This window comes from Gekko japonicus, unplaced genomic scaffold (genome assembly GCF_001447785.1).
Source record: "Gekko japonicus isolate JY-2015 unplaced genomic scaffold, Gekko_japonicus_V1.1 scaffold64, whole genome shotgun sequence".
In the NCBI taxonomy this organism is placed as follows: Eukaryota; Metazoa; Chordata; class Lepidosauria; order Squamata; family Gekkonidae; genus Gekko; species Gekko japonicus.
Window position 1 is genome coordinate 1,705,117 of NW_015170277.1, and position 20,509 is coordinate 1,725,625.

Below are 20,509 nucleotides of genomic sequence, written 5' to 3' on the forward strand. Positions count from 1 at the left end.
TCGCCTGTACAGCTCCCTCTTGTTCCAAAAAGTATCCCAGTGCCTAACAAACCTGAACCCTTCCCCCCTACACCATCGTCTCATCCACGCATTGAGACTCCTGATCTCTGCCTGTCTCTCCGGCCCTGCGCGTGGAACAGGTAACACTTCTGAGAAGGCTACCTTGGAGGTCCTGGACCTAAGTTTCCTGCCCAGCAGCCTAAATTTCTCCTCCAGGACCTCACGACTGCATTTCCCCACATCGTTGGTGCCGACATGCACCACGACCACTGGCTCCTCCCCAGCACTATCTACCAGCCTATCTAAAACACGCGTAATGTCCGCTACCTTCGCACCAGGCAGGCAAGTCACCATACGGTCAGTACGCGGGTTCGCCACCCAGCTGTCTACCTGCCTAAGGATCGAATCACCCACTACCAAGAGCCCCCCTCCCACCCTGCTCAGGGATGGTTCCTTGGTGCAAAAGGAGAGCCGCTCACCAGCTGGGGAAGAGGTCCCTTCTGAGGGCACATTCCCCTTATCCTCAGCATGGTGCCCTGTTTCCCCTAGACCCTCATGCTCCCTGACAGCAGCGGGGCTGCCAGATCCAGAGTGGGACGAAGCTAACAAGTCCCCGAGAGTCTTTTCTGTGTGCCTAGCTGACTGTCTCTGCTTCTCCAGGTCAGCCACCTTGGCCTCAAGGGAGCACACACGTTCCCTGAGAACCAGGAGCTCCTTGCACCGAGGACACACCCAAGACTTCTGCCCAGTGGGCAGATAGTCATACATGTGACACTCCATGCAAAACACTGGATAGCCCCCAACCCCCTTGTGCCATGATTTTAATGCTCACACATTAAAAATGTATGGTTGTAAATTTATGCTCACACATTAAAAATATGATTGCTGGTTGATGTATACATGTGCACCATGAGGAAATGCACTGCCAAAATTAGATATAATTTTCAACCATATTTCCCTCCCCCCCTTTTTGGGTATGTGTGTGTGAAGGCATAGATTAGATTTCAGAAACTAAGCAGGCTCGCCCCTAGTTAGTACTTGGATGGGAGACCACCAAGAAAGTCTAGGGCTGGGGTGTCGAACTCATTTGTTATGAGGGCCGGATCTGACATAAAAGACCTTGTTGGGCCGGGCCATGCGTGTCATAAAATGTAATGCCAGGTAGCGGAGATATAAACGTTATCAAGGACACAATCAAAAAGGGATTTTTTTAAACTTAAAATAAAAACATGCTTAAAACATTAGCACCCTTGCAATATTTTGTTTATTTAACAGTGTCTGATAGCTGACACCTCTTGCTCTGAATTGTTGCATCAAAATGTCTGTGCTGTTGCAATCTTGAGTATGGTGTTCAGGTGTGTATCTGTAAGCTGCAAACCTACGATGACGCAGCAGCAGCAGCAGAACTGGAATAAGAAGCAGAAGACAGCCAGTTCCACTGTGGGCCTGATAGAAGCCCACCGGGGGCCTCATCCGGCCCCCGGGCCAATTGTTTGACACCCCTGGTCTAGGGTTGCTCCAAAGAGGCAGGCAATGGCAAACTCCCTCTGAAAAAGTCCTACAGATGTTGCCGTAAGTCAGGTTTGACTTGATGGCTCTTTCTACCACTGCCATTTAAAAAAACAAAATCCCACAGAGGGTGTGACTTCTTGCTGTCTGGCAAGTTCATACACCTGCTAATTTGCCGTTGCTCGGCTAAGCGCATCTCTGTGTGGCCACAGGTTTCCCATGCCTGTCGGCCTTGCAAGCCCAGAGGATGCAAGGACACCAGCGCATCCTGTTTGCAACGCCACGTGAGCCGTGAGAATTCCTAAAGTGAATTTATATTTAAAATGACACCCAAATGATAGGGTTCCAGCGATCAAAGTCTCAACCAGCTGGTTTGGAGTGACCTGTACACTTTGCCCTAACTCTCCGGGTGGGCGGGGAGCGTCCTTGTATCTTGATCGGCAGCTGCAATAATACCATTTTGTTCTTTTCATTGTGTTGACTGAGGTTAACCGGGAAGGCTATTTTCTGCCTTGTATATTTGCGTGACACAATAGGAAAAGGGGGTCTGCAGTTGAGCGTGTTCATGCAGTGACTCAAACCGGCCTCCCCGGTCCCGAATTCTTAAGGACGTTCTGGTTTATTGATTTCATACTTCGTATCTCTTGTCATGCTTTTATGCTCACTTTCCGTCTTCCAATTATGCTTCAAAGTACCCAGTAATGAGATATGAGGAAGATAAGAGATCAAACATTTACAAACAAGAAGGGACACCTTATCATGCCAATAAGCAACTACTAAAATTCCCTTTGGAGGGAAGGTGGCCTGAGAAATTCTGGCCTCATGACCAGTGTTCCCTCTAAGCTGAGTTAGTGTGAGCGAGCTCACAGTTTTTTAGCCTCCAGCTCACAGATTTTTGTCTTAGCTCAGGAAGGACGGCTCCAGAGCAAACTAATTTATGCAGTAGCCAGATCGCTGGCTCTCAGCTTTAATGCCAGTTGCTCACAAAGTAGACGTTTTGCACACAAGACTCCACAGCTTAGAGGGAACATTGCCCATGACTTCTTGGAAGCTAAGGAGGCTCAGGACTTGGATGGGAGACCCCCCGAAGGAGGAAGGCCAGGGCAAACCACCTCTGCTTCTCACTTGCCCTGAAAGCCCCTGGCTGGGGTCACTGTAAACAGGGTTGTTTCTTGGACGGGAGACCACCAAGGAAGACTCCGCAGAGGAAGGCCAGGGCAAACCACCTCTGCTTCTCACTTGCCCTGAAAGCCCCTTTGATGGGGTTGCCAGAAGTCAGTTGCAACTTGACGACATTTATGTACATACAATGATCTGGAAGTTCCCTACATGTCATACTTGCATGGGAGACCACCAAGGAAGACTCTGCAGAGGAAGGCAATGGCAAACCACCTCTGCTTCTCGCTTGCCTTGAAGGCCCCTTGCTGGGGTCGCCCTAAGTTGGTTATGACTTACTGACTCTTAAATATGTATGTACCTAAAATTGTCTCAGCAATCTGTTCCAGGCCCAAAATGGCAGATGAGGTTCCTGGCCTTGCTCGGGCGCGGCTCTCCTGTGTTTTGTGCCCGGCAGTTCTGTGCTTTGAGTTCCTTCCTCCTGAAACCCCTGACTCTTGTTGGTTTCTAAGGTGCGACCGCAGACCAAAATGGCTGTCCTTTGAAACTACTTGAACTCCAGTGTCCCTCGTGACAGGGAATTGCATAGCACCTTTGAAATTTTGCAGTCAAGTGTTGAATGCATTTGAGGGTCAGGACTGACGTGAGGTTTTTCTGTAAACGTTGCTCAATCTCTGCCAGAGAGAAATGGATTTCTCTCTCTGTAGGAGCGGATAGAGAAGGAAAATGCTCGCTTTTCCCCAAGCAGCCTGCCACAGCTAATCCAGGACGACGGAATGCCTTGGAGTCCAGTAATGATATATATTTTCTTCTTTGCATGTGGCTGTCTTGCCGAGGGAGGCGAGGGGGACAATTGATCGTATATCACTCTGAAAAGAGACGCCTTCGCTCATTGATAGAGTTCAGCTGCGGGACTGGCTCTCGGAATCTAAATGAATTGACACCACAATGGACTTCTGTATGAAATGAGGTCAGGCACGGAAGGAATGAATGAGCGCCCCTTTTGCCCAGTCCTGTCCACAACGGGGCGTCTGCAGAGGCAATAACTTGTCGGCGATGATCATCAGCACGGGGAGGCTTGGATTGCGCTTTTCCTTCAAAAATATTTTCCAAAGAGCGGGGGACAAAAATGTGCGGGATCAACGCACAAAACAGCGGAACAGCCGGTCCGACGAGCCTCTAGCCAGACAGAAGTAACATATATGGGTCATAGTATCAGGATTACATCGGTGTCGAATGTTCACTTTTTAAGCATGGAGTCTAGCTGGCCCTAGCACACTGACCCTAGGTTTTGAGGTTAAGCTGGTCTTGGAGAGAAATGCGCCGTATCCATTACTCCTGGTGTGTCCTTCATTCATGAATGTTTTAAGATTGCTACAGTTGCCTCTCGTTTTGCTCAGCGTAGTGTGAAAAGCCCTATAGTCTGCCGAAAACAGGATCCTGCGTCTTGAAGACAGCCGTGCGGGAGAGTAAGATGAGGGAGCCCCGGATTTTGATTGTCTCCCAGCTGTGGTTAATGTTAGGTTGGGAGAGGATGGGCGGTTGAGAAGTGGAATTGAGGAAGGTCTGGTTTCCAGTTGGTAAGGCATGGAACATGGTTATCCCTGGTTCAGGGGACAGCAAGGCTGTGTCTGTTCAGCAGTGGTACGGTGTTGAAGCAGGATATTGTATCTGGCACAAAATCCAAGAGCATCTCTAAGAGAACCCTTTTCACCTTGCTCTGTATTTCCCATGTCGGTGTCTGGCCGCAGTGTGAGACGGGGCCTTCTCAGTGGTGGCACCTAGATTTCGGAAGTGGCACAGGAGGCCCTAATGCTGTTCAGACACAAATCAGTTAAGTTCCTGTTTCTGAAGAACATTTGGATAAGTACATAACTAGAAGAAGAAGAGAAGAAGAAGAAATTGGATTTATACCCCGCCCTTCACTACCCAGAGGAGTCTCAGAGCCGCTTACAAACTCCTTTCCCTTCCCCTCCCCTCCCCACAACAGACACCCTGTGCGGTAGGTGGGGCTGAGAGAGCTCTGACAGAAGCTGCTCTTTTTCAAGAACAGCTCTGACAGAACTATGGCTTGGCCAAGGTCATCCAGTCAGGTGCGAGTGGAGGAGTGGGGAATCAAACTGGTTGTATTCCTTTATGACCTTTAGTGTTTTGCCCTATTTACTGGTGTTGTAATCAGGGGTCATTTTGTAGAAAAAGAGGTGCAGGAGCTCATTAGCATAACGCATTAGCATAACTTATTTCCATGTGCGACACCCCCTGACATCACCGGAAGTGTGTCAGAAGGCAACACCCACCGCTCAGGCTCCATTGGACTGTTTTGGATTGCTAGCTATTGGGGGGGGGGGATGTGCCGATCTGTCCTCGCAGAGGAGGGAGAGCTTGTACCGGAATAAAACTTGGTCTTAAAGGTGCCACTGGACTGTTTTTTTTTGGGGGGGGGGCTCTGCAACTTACCTGGCTGCTTCTTGCTCTGACTGAGGGCTGCTGGGAGCAGGGGGTGTGGCTTGTTGCATGTGCCCGCCCCCTGGGCTCTTTACTGCCAGAGCTCCGCTCCTGTGCGCTCCTGCAGGAAATGACCCCTGATAAACAGTAACCAGCTCTCTGAAGCATGCCTGGCAGGTGATGAAGCCATGCTTTTAGACTCCTCTTCCAAATGTTTCTGGTTGGTTTTCAGATGTGATGTGGCACAGCCTTCTCCTCTGCCAGGGCAGGACGGAGAAACGAACATTTGTCTTTTCCTTCCCAGGTGTTGCGCTGAGGCATTATTGTTTCTTATGAAACGATTTTGAACAGGATGTCCTTTCTGAGTCTAGCGAAAAGTGCTTTCCGTCCAGGGGATTCTTATTGTGGGATCCAGAACTGTACCTGCTGAGCTAGCATAACTATTTGAATCTTACGAACAATGCTTTGGGCTTGAAAGGTTTCCATCGGTAAGACGTTCAGGGAGTTCTGACACACAAATTTTGACTACCCTAAAAACAGGAAACTTTGATGACTGCTAAGCCTGGCGGTCTGAATGTTTGAGGTGCCAGCCAGTGGCTCCCTCTAAGCTGTGGAGTCTTGTGAGCGAACATTCTACTTTGTGAGCTACTGGCATTAAAGTTGGGAGCGAGCGATTTGGCTGCTGCATAAATTAGTTTGCTCTGGAGCCATCCTTTCCGAGCTAGGACAAAAATGTGTGAGGCTATAAAACTGTTAGCTGGCTCACACTAACTCACTGCCAGCTCTGTGTTGGGAAATAGGTAGAGATTTTGGGGGTGGAGCCTGAGGAGGGCGGAGTTTGGGGAGGGGAGGGGCTTCGGGAGGGGCTTCCCAAGCGGCCATTTTCTCCAGGCGAACAGATCTCTGTCACCTGGAGATCAGTCGTCATAGTGGGAGATCTCCAGTTGCTTCCAGGAGGTTAGCAACCCTATTGTATAGTTATCTATTTATTTATGTAGACGTTTTGACCGCCCTTCCCTGTGAGCAGGGCTCAGGGAGGTTTACAACAAGATAAGAACAACAGAGAATTAAATTAGGCTAAAACCATAATAAAATACCATACAATCAGGGGTCATTTCCTGCGGGAGCGCACAGGAGCGGAGCTCCTGCAGTAGGGAGGCCAGGGGGCGGGCACATGCAACAAGCCCCGCCCCCTGCTCCCAGCAGCCCTCAGTCGGGCCACGAGGAGCAAGAAGCAGCCAGGTAAGTTGCAGAGCCCCTCCCCCGGCCCGCCTTCAGGTACAAGCTCTCCCTCCTCTGTGAGGGTAGATCGGCGTGTTCCCCCCCCCCATCCCCCATAGCTAGCAATTCAAAACAGTCCAGTGGCACCTTTAAGGCCAAGTTTTATTCAGGTACAAGCTCTCCCTCCTCTGCGAGGACAGATCTGCACAGTCCAGTGGAGCCTGAGCAGTGGGTGTTGCCTTCTGACACAGTTCCGGTGATGTCAGGGTGTGTGTCATATGCAAATACATTATGTCAATGAGTCGTGCTAGTGGGCTCCTGCACCTCTTTTTCTGCGAAATGACCCCTGCATACAATACCATATTGATGGGACTTTTGCATTACAGGGATGTATTTGTGGAACTCCTGGAAGTTTTTCCCGTGTTCAGATGCGATTTTCATTGTTGAACGTAGGAAACCCTGTTAGATTCCACCAGTCTTGTGGGTTTGGGCCATGGCGTTTCACATGCAGATGACTGTAGGGTAGAGGTGGATGTGCAAAGAGTGTGTCACCACCCTGTTTCATATCTACCTTTTCTTTTTTCCCCTCCCAGGCAATGAGCATCAGCAAAGCCATCAACACGCAGGAAGCTCCAGTGAAAGAGAAACACGCCCGCAGTATCCTTTTCCCAGTGCCCTTTCTCTTAGGTTGGACCCAAGCATCACCAAATCAATACTGTGCTATCATTACACTCAATCAAGCATTCACCTCCTGGATTGTCTTGTCAGCACAGGAAAATCCAGCATGCAGCGGCAGTGCCATATCCAACATTAAGTGAACATGTGCTGTTTTTATTGTTGTGCTAGGATTCGAGAGTAAAAGGTAAAGGTAAAGGTTTCCCTTGCTCGAAAGCCGGTCGAATCTGACTCTAGGGAGCGGTGCTCATCTCCGTTTCCAAGCCAGAGAGCCAGCACTGTCCGAAGACATTTCCGTGGTCGTGTGGCTGGCATGACTAGACGCCGACGTGCACAGAACACTGTTACCTTCCCACCAAAGTGGTACCTATTGATCTACTTGCAATGTCTTGCTTTTGAACGGCTAGGTTGGCAGGAGCTGGGATCAGAGATAGGAGCTCACTCCGTCATGCAGCACTCGGGTCTCGAACTGCCGAACTACCAACCTTCCAGTCTGCAGCTCAGCATCTTAAATTCTGAGCCACCGCGGCCTTTAGGATTCGAGAGACCTGAGTCTAAATCTCTGCTCTGCTATAGTTTGTGAGATACTGTGTCGGTCCACTGTTCCACAAAGCTGAGCAGGTGACCTTGGGCCAGTCACCTTACAGGGTTGTTCTGAGGATAAAGCGGGGTATGGGAGACTGTATAAGTGGCTGAGAGCAAGAAGTGGCCGTGAGCAAGAAGAATAGACAAGGCAGAATAGACAAGTGAAATTAAGTTTTACTTAATTTTTGGCCTGATTTGCCACTAACAAAACAAAAATCTGAGCTAGCCTCTTTATTGCTTATTGCAGCAAAAATCTGGATAGCTCAAAACTGGAAACTGAGCAAACTCCCTACACAAAAGCAATGGGTTTTCAAAATCTGGGATATAGCTCTTGCACACAACACAGCGACTCAGTTGATTGTGACGGAAACACCTACAAAGAAAAATGACTTTGCTGAAAAATGGTTCTCCTTTTTTGAGTATGTTTCATCACATTGAAAAGAATTGTATAAATTACCTAAGAAATATATGAATTTTGTATTTTATTAATATAGCTGCTGTTTTATTTATTTTACACAACTGGTGTTTGCTGGTGAGCTAAAGCATATACCTTCTGTATGTTTTTACGTTTAATATTCTTGTTGACATTGGTACCATAATCTGTGTTAATGTTTATCTTTCTATGTTCATATTTTTGATCTTATTTTTGATTTAATTTTTTTTTTGTTAGAATAGACAAGGGAGGGGCCAGTGGCTGCTGTTCCTCCTTGTGGCTTGGACGGGGCTCAATTGCTTGGGGGGCAGTTCTATACTGCCGCATAGTACAAGAGGGCAGACAGTGGTGGTGTCCACAGCTATGCCAAGATGGCGACAGGCCCTTGGCAGTTGCCTGATGACGCCATACCCTGACACCAGCCCTGCGTGGTGCTTCATGGAGCAGTGTAAAGAGGAACGCTAGATCTCTGCCCTGAAGGAGTTTACAATTTGAAGTTTGAGAGTTAGGTACTGATGGGGTAGAGAAAACACTAACAAATGCCGCGATGTTTCAGCTGGGAAGGTACTAGGCTGAAAGGTTAAACCAGAAGGTGGGGCTTGAAGAGAAACTGGGTATGGGAAAGCAGTGTAATCCTATAAATGTTTTGGGTGAGAGGGAAAAAAAGCCTTCATATTATGGGCAGAATTGCATGCTGTCTTGCTACACCCAGGCAAGCTGGAAAACTCATGAGTATCAGCTGCCTGTTGCGTTGACATTCATTTTGTAGTAATGAATTCATGGCCTTAATCTGAGATCATGGGCTCCCTCTGGAAAATATTCTTTGGATCCTTAGTTTGGGTGATCACATTTCCATCCATGTCTGTGCCTTCATTTATCGCTCACAGGACAAGTATAAGGCCATATTGCTCACTCATCCTTTTTATTGCCACACAACTCTTAATTGAGGTCAGGCTAGGCCCTGAAGCCTCGTTTTCCTAATGTAGCTTAGAAACTGCCTGAGGGGAAAGGTTAGAGTGGCCAGACTCCGGATGGAACCTGGAGATCTGGAATTACTGATCTGCAGATGACAGAAATCATTAGCCATCATTATGGTGTATGTTTTCCCCTCACTTCCCCACTCCCCATCTTTGGCAGAGAAAAATTCAGTGTAATTCATGGAGAACAAGTCTATCAATGGCTACTAGGCATGGTGACTGAGGAGAACCTCCACATTCGTAGGCAGTAAGCCTCTGAATCACAGGGCCAGGAGGCAACATCACATGAAGAAGACCTTGGCCTCTGTGCCCTGTTGTTGGCATTCCAGAGGTACTGGTTGGCCACTGTGTGAGACAGGATGGTGGACTAGATGGACCACTGGTCTGGTCCAGCTGGGCTCTTCTGATGTTCTTATGAAGGCCTTGGCCTCTATTCCCTGATATTGGCCCTCCAGAGGAGCTGGTTGGCCACTGTGTGAGACAGGATGCTGGACTAGAGGGACCACTGGTCTGGTCCAGCTGGGCTCTTCTGATGTTCTTATGAAGGCCTTGGCCTCTATTCCCTGATATTGGCCCTCCAGAGGAGCTGGTTGGCCACTGTGTGAGACAGGATGGTGGACTAGATGGACCACTGGTCTGGTCCAGCTGGGCTCTTCTGATGTTCTTATGAAGGCCTTGGCCTCTATTCCCTGATATTGGCCCTCCAGAGGTACTGGTTGGCCACTGTGTGAGACAGGATGCTGGACTAGAGGGACCACTGGTCTGGTCCAGCTGGGCTCTTCTGATGTTCTTATGAAGGCCTTGGCCTCTATTCCCTGATATTGGCCCTCCAGAGGAGCTGGTTGGCCACTGTGTGAGACAGGATGCTGGACTAGAGGGACCATTGGTCTGATCCAGCAGGGCTCGTCTGATGTTCTTATGAAGGCCTTGGCCTCTGTGTCCTGTTGTTGGCCCTCCAGAGGAGCTTGTTGGCCACTGTGTGAGACAGGATACTGGACTAGAGGGACCACTGGTCTGGTCCAGCAGGTCTCTTCTCATGTTCTAGTTGTTTATATTATTTAGAGATTCAAAACTGAGGAAAATGGGCTTGCATGTTACAAATGGGAACAGAAGGATTTAACACACTGCTGCCATTTTGGACAGCAGCCCCGTGTTTATGATGATGTGCCCTGCAACTAGAATGGATTCAGGTAAACCTTGTGTGTGTGTGCCATTGAGGTTTTTCCTTGACTTCTCTGAAGGAATTATCCTGGGAACACATCATGAGAAAGGAGCATTCACTTTTTGGTCCTACGCGATTGGTCTCCCGTTGCCTAGCAGCGCTATTCTCAGCTGGAAGTTCTGCCACGTTCTCCACAAAGTCCTCCGGGATGGACACCTGAATGTAAGTTGTTTAGCCAATCGATGCAAGGTGTTGATGACGGGGACTATGTACTGAAGTCGTCATACTGAGTTAGTGTTAAGAGGGGAAAGAAACTGTTCTTTAAAACAAAACAAGCTTCCAAATCCTTCATCAACATAACCTGATGGTATAGCAGGAAATCTCGCATTTGTGCAAATTAAATTATGCAAATTAAGCATATTTGCATTTCATTGGCTTATTTTGCATAACCCTTATTTTGCTAGGGGCAAAAAGATACATGCAGGGCATTGAAACCCCTCCCGTCCCCTTGGAAGTCATGCTAAGCTCCTTCTGGGCTTCTAAGATTTCAGTAGACAGTATCCTCACATGCGTCTTGAGGAATAGCCTCTTGCTTTCCTTTTCAAATGATGGTTGAGATTCGCAGGTGAAAATCTCAGGTCCAGTACACTGCGACTAAATGTGAAGAAGACTACAGGGATCTCTCCCCCCCCCAAAAAAAAACAAACCCCTGAGCATAACCTTCTAGATCAGGGGTGTCAAACATGCGGCCTGGGGGCCGGATGAGGCCCCCGGAGGGCTTCTATCAGACCCGCAGTGGAACTGGCTGTCTTCTGCTTCTTCTTCCAGTTCTGCTGCTGCTGTGTCATCGTAGGTTTGCAGCTTACAGATACACACCTGAACGGCATACTCAAGATTGCAGCAGCACAGACATTTTGATGCAATAATTCAGAGCAAGAGGTGTCAGTTATCAGACACTGTTAAATAAGCAAAATATTGCAGGAGTGCTAATGTTTTAAGCAAGTTTTTATTTTAAGTAAAAAAAAAACCCATTGTGTTTGTGTCCTTTATAAAGTTTATATCTCCGCTCCCTGGCATTACATTTTATGACAAGCATGGCCCGGCCCAACAAGGTCTCATTTATGTCAGATCCGGCCCTCACAACAAATGAGTTCGACACCCCTGTTCTAAACCATGTTTAAGTTTGTCCAGGACTCTTAGTGTATTGAATATTTCACATATGAAATGATCTCTGTAAGCATAAAATTATGGCCATGGTGGACTGGACCAGTGGGTCCTCCAATTGAGCTGTTCCAAGGAATGTCATCAGCTAGTTATGATGCTTCCGTCTGCCCCATTTTAGCCCCTGGTGTCTGATAACTGGGGAAATGTTGACTTTGAACTCGGGAGTTAAAACAATTTTCAGCTCAGCCTCTGTGAGGGAAGGGGAAGTTGTCAGTTTGGCTGAGCTTTCAGCTTCACCCCGGAGGGTTGGGGTGCAAACTGTGAGAAGGCCCCAGGAGGTGGGGGAACTAAGCGACTGGGAGGCTGAATGCAAAAAGGAGCCTGAAAGAAGCTATTGCTCCAGATGATGTACTGGAAGAACTCATTGCCACAGGATTTAGTGATGGCCACTAGCACAGGTGGCTTTAAAAGGGGAAGAGACAAATTCACAGAGGTGAGATCTGTCCCCAGCTGTTAGCCATGATGGTTGAAGGGACTTTTGGAGGCAACAACTGGAGCAGCTTTGGAGGGATGTGTGGGCAGGTCTGCGCCCCAGCTTCTGTTTTTCCTCCTGCCAAAGGGAAGTACTTCCTACTAGCAGGACAGATCTGCAGGATTTTACCCAGAGGTAGGGATTCCAATGAACAATACACGGTGACGACTTTTATTCAAGGTGGAGGACTGGACCAAAATCGCATGTGGAAGGAGTCAAGTGACAGGAGGGCCGTGTACGCCAGTTTGGTGTAGTGGTTAAGTGCACGGATTCTAATCTGGGAGAACCGGGTTTGATTCCCCACTCCTCCACTTGCAGCTGCTGGATGACCTTAGGCAAGCCATAGTTCTGGGAAAAACTCAGCCCCGCCTACCTCACAGGGTGTCTGTTGTGGGGAGGGGAAGGGAAAGGAGATTGTCAGCTGCTCTGAGACTCCGAGTTAAGGACGGGGTATAAATCCAATCTCTTCCTCTTCTTTGGTGTAGTGGTTAAGTGCCAGTTTGGTGTAGTGGTTGAGTGCGCGGACTCCAATCTGGGAGAACCAGGTTTGATTCCCCACTCCTCCACTTGCACCTGGCTGGATGACCTTGGGCAAGCCGTAGTTCTGGAAAAAACTCTCTCAGCCCCGCCTACCTCACAGGGTGTCTGTTGTGGGGAGGGGAAGGGAAAGGAGTTTCTCAGCTGCTCTGAGACTCCAAGTTAAGGACAAGGTATAAATCCAATCTCTTCCTCTTCTTTGGTGTAGTGGTTAAGTGCCAGTTTGGTGTAGTGGTTGAGTGCGCGGACTCTAATCTGGGAGAACCGGGTTTGATTCCCCACTCCTCCACTTGCACCTGGCTGGATGACCTTGGGCAAGCTGTAGTACTGTCAGAGCTGTTCTTGAAAAAGGGCAGTATCTATCAGAGCTCTCTCGGCCCCACCCACCTCACAGGGTGCCCGTTGTGGGGAGGGGAAGGGAAAGGAGTTTGTAAGCCGCTCTGAGACTCCTTTGGGTAGTGAAGGGCGGGGTATAAATCCAATCTCTTTTTCTCTTCTTTTTCTTCTTCCTCTATTACGGGCCCAGGAAGGAAAGCTATGGTAGCTTGGTTGAAGCCCTGGCATGGGAATTGTGCCACTTTGTGGCTTCGGTCCCTATGGCATTGTGACCCGGTGACCCTAAAGGAGTGGGGGGGGCATGCCCAGTTAGTCTTGGGGAAGGCCTTTGGAGGGGTGGGGAAAGGAATCACCCCTGGGATCCATTTAACGCCATCAGACGGCTTGGCTTGAGTTGGTGACGTGGCATGCCTCAGAATACTCCGTGTTTCTGAATTTTCTTCCCATGCCGATTTCCCAGGTCCTTCAAGATTGCCAGAGGTATCGGAGTAACATTCGAGAAACCGGAGAACTCTGGGTAAGTTCCGGCGTATACCACACCATCTTTTTTCAGGGCCCTCTGTGTTTAAAAGGGATTTAGAACAGCTTTTTAAAAAGTAACACTAATTGTCCTGGATGCAGCGTGAGTGTTGCGTATGTCCGGTTAGCAGCAGCTCTGGTCTGCCTACTCTGAGCAAGGAATGCTGGGTGTGATAGGCTAGGGCAGGGGAAAAACCCCCCCCCCAGTGCCGACACCTTTTCTGACGCCCACCAAGTGTTTTTAGAAAATGGGTGGGGCCAGGCGGGGCTTTTGCCCAGCAAGGCTTCTGATTGGCCATTGGATTGGCTGCACAAATACTTTAGAAGCTCAGTCTTGTCACATCTCGAGAGCTAACCAGGGTCGACGCTGGCAAGTACTTGGATGGAAGACCTCCAAGGAATACCAGCAGTCGGGAGGCGGGGGCAGGCTTTATTCAGCCACCTCTCTGAATATCCTCCAGGCCCCCAGTAGGGGTCAGTCACCAGAGGTCACCAAGACTTCCAGGGGCACACGCAGTCAGAGCCAGTTTGGTGTAGTGATTAGGACCACGGACTCTAATCTGGGAGACCCAGGTTTGATTCTCCACTCCTCCACATGCAGCTGCTGGTGCGACCTTGGGTCAGTCACAAGTTCTTTCAGAGCTGTTCTCTCACAAGCAGTTCTCAAAAGAGCTCTCTCAGCCCCACCTACCTCACAGGCAACGCTCCCTCTAAGCTGTGGAGTCTTGTGAGCAAACATTCTACTTTGTGAGCGACTGGCATTAAAGTTTTGAGCGAGCAATTTGGCCACTGCATAAATTAAGTTCACTCTGGAGCCATCCCTTCCTGAGCGAAGACAGAAATGTGTGAGCCGGAGGCTAAACAAACTGTGAGCTAGCTCACACTAACTCAGCTTAGAGGGAGCAATGCTCACAGGGTGTCTGTTGTGGGGAGAGGAAGGGAAAGGAGATTGTAAACCGGTCTGAGTCTCCTTTGGGTATTGAAGGACGGGGTATAAATCCAATCTCCTCCTCCTTCTCTTCTTTCTCCTCTTCTTCTTCTTCTGTTGCCATGACGTCCAGGTGCACACACACACACACACACACATGCACACATAAAAAAATACCCCCCCCCAAAATAAATAAATAAATGTTGCTTTGGCAGCAGCTGTCTCCGCAGCACAAGGATCTTCACTGTGTGACAGAAGGTAAGCTGTGGCAGCCATTTTGTGGCTGGCTCTGCCTTCTGTGGCCGCCGTTATCTGGCAGCCATTTTGTGTCTGCGCCCACCACACTGTACCAAAATCCCAGAGGCGCCCGCAAGGCTCAGAAAGGTTGGGGACCCCTGGTCTAGGGCCTTCGTTTGCATTTCCCAACAGGCTTGCCACTATCCACGGATATCCACACCTTTCCCCCCTCTAGAAGTGGGAATGATGGGGCCAGATGGCGTGCATGGAAAGGGCGGATTTGTCTCAGGGGCTGCCAATTATTGTTTCAAGCTTCTTTCGAAACAAAGCATGCGTTGTTTGTATTCCCCTGTCAGGGCCACCTGCACGACCGTTATGGCCAGCTCGTCAACATCTATACCAAACTTTTGCTCACGAAAATCTCCTTCCACCTCAAGGTAACTTTGCTAATCTAATTCTTTTATCTCTCCAACTCTTTTTGAACAGCTTGTGTCAAGATTTATTGTTTTCCCCTTTTTTTGGGGGGGGGGGCGGACGGGGGGGTTGAGAGACCTGGGCTTTGCGTATGAGCGGCAGATGGAGCTGTGTCCTGGCACCAGTAGGGCAAAAAAGTCCCCACAACTCTTTGCTCCAACCTCCTCATCCCCCCCAATTAGAGAGGGTTCTCGTAGCGACCGACCCTGGAGATTTGCAAGGGAGTTAGTCTAGTTTATTGGGAGGAGGAGAATGATATTTAGCACCTTTAAGAGTTTAAGGTATTTCCCTTGTCACCTGCTTTGGTGCTTCTAGATTTATGGGACGACTTGGAAATCCCAAAAACACACAAAGAGCTCATTTCCTTAATGTTACTGGCAGCTAAGACTAATTGCCAGAAATTGGAAGAGTACCAATACACTGACTTTACACCAATGGTTTATGCAAATTTGGGAAATTTATACAGTGGAAAAAATAGCGAGTTTATCACCCTAGGGCTGCCAAATGCAGCCGGGGGGCGGGGAATCCCCCGTTTCGGAGCCCCGATTCCCGGCGCGCCGGAATCGCGCGTGGCCCCGCCCCCAGCGTGCGACGTCACTTCCGGGTGACGTGCACACTGCGCGCGCGCTACGCGCGCGCGCACACACCCAGGATTGTCCGGGAGCCCCCCGCTCCCAGACGATCCAAATTTGGCAACCCTATATCACCCCCATATAACACTTATAAAGCTCAATCTCTGTTTTATGCCAAATGGTTACCATTCATAGAGGCAGCATTTAATGATAATTCAGTTCCTGTAAACTCTATTCCTAAGAGGTATATTTATATCATTACTGCACTTTGATAGAGCCAAAATTGTATAGACAATATTATACTTTTATATCCTATAATCTTTTCATTGATGCTCATTTTGAAGTTTGTAGTGTTTTGTAGTTTTTTATAGTATTTAGTTATTATATCAATCTTATCGTGTTATATGTTTCATATAATATCATCTTGTATTGATGTAACGTAATTGTATTAAGTTTATAAGGTATAAATAAAGTTTAAAAAAAAGAGTTTAAGGTATTTCACCATTATCGTCCTGTCATCTTTACAGTGACCCCCGTTAGATGGGCCAGTAAGGATGTTCAACTTGAGTTTGTTAATTTATAGTGTTTGTGCTGGGGTTAACCGGTTTGCTGTACTGAATTTGCTGAAAGAGGTCACTTGACCATATAGTAAAGATGATTAAGTATTCTGGATGGCTACTAGCCATGGTGACTGAGGGGAAGCCACACATTCAGAGGCACTAATCCCCTGAATCCCAGAGCCAGGAGGCAACGTCAGGGGAAGGCCTCGGCCTCTATGCTCTGTTGTTGGCCCTCCAGAGGAACTGGCTGGCCACTGTGTGGGACAGGAGGCTGGACTAGATGGACCTTCACTGTTCTGATCCAGCTGGGCTTTTCTGGTGTTCTTATCAGGAGAAGGCCTCGGCCTCTATGCTCTGTTGTTGGCCCTCCAGAGGAACTGGCTGGCCACTGTGTGGGACAGGAGGCTGGACTAGATGGACCTTCACTGTTCTGATCCAGCTGGGCTTTTCTGGTGTTCTTATCAGGAGAAGGCCTCGGCCTCTATGTCCTGTTCTTGGGTGTCCAGAGGAACTGGTTGGGCACTATGTGAGACGGTGCTGGACTAGGTATACTACTGGTCTGATACACCAGGGCTTTTCTGATGTTCTTATCAGGGGAGGGCTTTGGCCTCTGTGCCCTGTAGTTGGCTATTCAGAATAACTGGGTTGGCCGCTGTGTGAGACAGGATGCTGGACTAGATGGACCCTCACTGGTCTGATCCAGAACTCTTATTTTGTTCTTATGTTCTGCCTGTAACTCTGGCTCTGCTCCTGCCCAGCTGGAATCTGTCTTAACTTATCTCCCTCCCCTCTTACCTGCGTGAACATCCCTCTCCTGGTGGACAATGTGATTGAAAGCACCCAATTCCGGGCTTCAAGTAAATCCTCCCAACCTGGCCATGTGACCCCAAAACTGTCCACTCCACAGGGTGCGTCCCAGCTGGGTGCTCTGTAAAAATATGCTGTGGATGCACAAATTAATCCAGTGTGAGTGTGCCAGACACATGATATAGGCAAAGCAGAGTAGGTTTAAGAGAGCCGCTCATTATGGCTTTTACATTCAAATCCAGGAGCGCCTTAGAGCCCGCTCGCAGGGAGGGCGGGGTATAAATCGCAATAATAAAATAGAGACCAGCAAGTGTTTCAGGGTGTAAGTGGCAGGTCTGACTCTCGAAAGTGGATGCCCTGAAACTCTTGTTGGTCTCTACGGTGGTCCTGGATTCGAATTTAACTCTTCTGTTGCAGACCAACACGGCTCTCCTCTGGAACCATCTTCATGGATAGCGTTGTCTGTGGGTTTTCCTTGGGCTGGGCTGGAATCTGCTTGGGGGAAAAAACAAATGTAACAATGGGCACTGACAGGGTCGTCTTTGTCACCTTTCTCCCCAAAGCATCCTGAATTTCCCCCCAGCCTCGAGGTGACAGACGAGGTGCTAGAAAAAGCCGCAGGGACAGATGTGAATAACATGTAAGTTCCCCCTCCCCCTCCTTCCCTGGGGACTTGAAATCTTTGACAATGCATAATGGCCCTCTTTATTCCCTGGGTGTCCGTGGAGTGTCCCGACAGCTAAAGGCACCTCCTTAAGCGAGCTGTGGGCAGCGACCCAAGACGCTTCTTGACCGCCAAGCTCTGAAACAAACTGATCCGACCGGGTTTGTGTTCCCCAAACCTTTGAAAACCGGAACACGTTTCTCTGGATAAAAGCTGGAGATAACCTAATTTTTAAAAATTCAATTCCAAACATTTGATTATTCTGATAGCGTCTGTGCAAGAATGCAGGAGCTTATCCCAGAAGGTTTGGTTTGAAAACGTCACAAATAAAAGCCAATGCGGCTTTCGCTGTTGAGTCCCATGACTAAAAAGCTGACCCTGGATTTGGAAGCACCTGACGCTTGAGGGTGGAGCTTAGGAGAGATCTTGGGAAGGCAGAATGGCACGCAGTCCATCTTCCAAAGCAGCCGTTTGCTCCAGGAGAAGTGGAATGAGTGTTTTCAAGGGAAATTCCAGGAGATCTCCAGCTGCCACCTGGAGGTTGGTAACTAGGGCTGTCAGGTCCCCCAGGGGGCAGGGATTCCCCCACTCAAACGGCCCCCAATCCGCCGGTTCGGATCCGGCCGGTGGGGGGAACCCCACCCCCAAAGTGGCCAGATCGGGTCGACTTGCCCAGCGCGATGATGGAAATGGTGTCATCACGCTGGGCACGTCGCCAGGCAGTACTCTAGCAGTCACCCTGAAAACTCTATGGTGATTGCTAGAGTGTCACCCGGCGATGTGCCCAGCGTGATGACGTCACTTCCGAGCTCATTAGCATAACTTATTTGCATATGCCACACCCCCTGACATCACCAGAAGTGTGTCAGAATGCCACACCCACCGCTCAGGCTCCACTGGACTGTTTTGGATTGCTAGCTATTGGGTGTGTGTGTGTGCAGATCTGCCCTCACAGAGGAGGGAGAGCTTGTACCTGAAGGCGGGATTGGGGGGGGGGCTCTGCAACTTACCTGGCTGCTTCTTGCTCCTCATGGCCCGACTGGGGGCTGCTGGGAGCAGGGGGTGGGGATTGTTGCATGTGCCCGCCCCCAGGGCTCCTTACTGCCGGAGCTCCGCTTCTGTGCGCTCCCGCAGGAAATGACCCCTGATTCCAAGTATTGGTGCACTTTCCATCTTTTATTGCCGGGAGCCGGCCTGAGAGTCGCCCTGCAGAGAGATTTGAGAGAGAAATGTCTTTTTAAATAATTAAATAAGTCTGGGGCGTATGCTCAGGCCGAAAACGGAAGCCAACGGTGGCGTGTTTGCATTAGACGGCCTGACCTTGCTTTACCCACACAGTAATTTGTCCTCCTCCCCCAACAGTTTTCAGCTCACTGTGGAGATGTTTGACTACTTGGATTGTGAACTCAAACTGGCCGAGTCAGGTAAGTGGCCGTCCGTCCACATGGCCTCCTTTAATTTCCTTCCAGAGCGTAATAGCCCGTTAATCTTCTCTCCAGTTTTTTCTTTTGTGTGTTGAATGTTCTCTAAAGTTGCCAGCTGATTGGTGGGGGGGAAAACACCCTGGTGTGCCCTGGTGCTTTTAACAGGGACTTGATCTGCAGAAATCAGCAGGCGACACTGTTAAAAGGGCAGGATAAGGCAGGATTGGCTCTTTCTTTGAGGGCAGTGGGTAATCTCGCAGAAGGTCCCAGGTTCAGTCCCCGGCATCTCCCGTTAAAAGGATCCGGTAAGCAGCTGATGGGAAAGACCTCCGCCTGAGACCCTGAAGATCCGCTGTCAGCCTGCGTAGACAATACTGACCGTGATGGAACCGAGGGTCTGATTCAGGGCTTTTTTGTTGTTGTTGAAAAAGAGGTGCCAGAACTCTTGAGAGGGAAATGAAGTTTTCAATCTGTATACTGAAAACTCATGAACCTTTAAACATTTTTAAAAGACTTTTGTCGAAGAGGTTCCGGAACTCCATTCCAATGCATTCCCTCAGGAAAAAAGTCCTGGTTTGATTCAGGATCAGGCAGCTTCATGTGTAGGTGTGTATTCTCCAACAGCAAACAGCCCTTGAAGCTCCTGGAGAGAGGCAAAAAATGATAAATTCTCTATATAATCGCTTTACCGTTGGTGGCCTCTGCTGGCTTAATGTGAACCTCTGCCCTGCCCCTGTATGTTTCCACACGTTTCCACAGGAGGAGGAGGGATTTATACTCACCCTTCACTTGGAGTCTCAGAGCGGCTTACCAACTCCTTTCCCTTCCCCTCCCCACAGCAGACACCCTGAGAGAGCTCTGAGAGAAACTGCCCTTGAGAGAACAGCTCTGACAGAACTATGGCTTGCCCGAGGTCATCCAGCAGCTGCAAGTGGAGGAGTGGGGAATCAGACTCGGTTCTCTCAGATTAGAGTCCGCACACTTAACCACTGCACCAAACTGGCAGCAATTTAAAACATGCACGATAAAACCATCTTAACAACAATTAAAATCAACCTCGCCAAACAAATCATTAAAACAAGAAGCATAAAAATAATCAGCAAAGCATTAGTGAGGAAGGAGAGATCACTGAAGGAAGGTGAATGAAACAAAAAAAGTCTTCACCCGCCGGCGGAAGGGGACAGGGGAGAGAGTTCCAGAACTTTGGGGCCGTGACCGAGAAGGTCCTGTCCCACGTTGCCACCTGCCTAATCTCAGAAGGCGGGGCAGCCGAAACAGGGCCTCCGAAGATTACCGTGGCGGCTGGGCAAGTTCCTAACGGAGCAGCTGGTCCTTCAGGTATGCCGAGGATGGACTTCAGGAACCTTGATCCCAAACTGTATAGAGCTTTCAGCTAGAGATGCTGGGAATTCAATATGGAACTTTCTGCACGCCATGCAGATGCTCTGGCACTGAGCCGCAGCCCCACCCACCCCCCACCCCCGGAGGTCTCGGAGAGCTGTTGTCGGTCTGAGACGTTTTTGCAGAGCTACTGGGCCCTGTGGTCTGTGTCGGCCTAAAACCGTTTCCTGTGAGGTTGGATGCCGGGGGGGGGGGGGGATTATGATTCGGTGGCCGGCAGCCCTTTTTCCT

General features: G+C 49.2%; 1 protein-coding gene across 1 annotated transcript in view; it reads left to right on the forward strand.

Annotated features, from left to right (window-relative positions):
* Window positions 1–20,509, forward strand: part of HIP1R (huntingtin interacting protein 1 related) — a 90,251-nt gene that overhangs the window by 14,260 nt on the left and 55,482 nt on the right. The window contains exons 3-8 of the mRNA XM_015417650.1: window positions 6,885–6,948; window positions 10,203–10,345; window positions 13,153–13,209; window positions 14,733–14,813; window positions 17,353–17,429; window positions 18,816–18,877. Of these exons, the coding sequence (XP_015273136.1) occupies window positions 6,885–6,948; window positions 10,203–10,345; window positions 13,153–13,209; window positions 14,733–14,813; window positions 17,353–17,429; window positions 18,816–18,877 (484 nt within the window). The remainder of the gene's footprint in view (window positions 1–6,884; window positions 6,949–10,202; window positions 10,346–13,152; window positions 13,210–14,732; window positions 14,814–17,352; window positions 17,430–18,815; window positions 18,878–20,509) is intronic.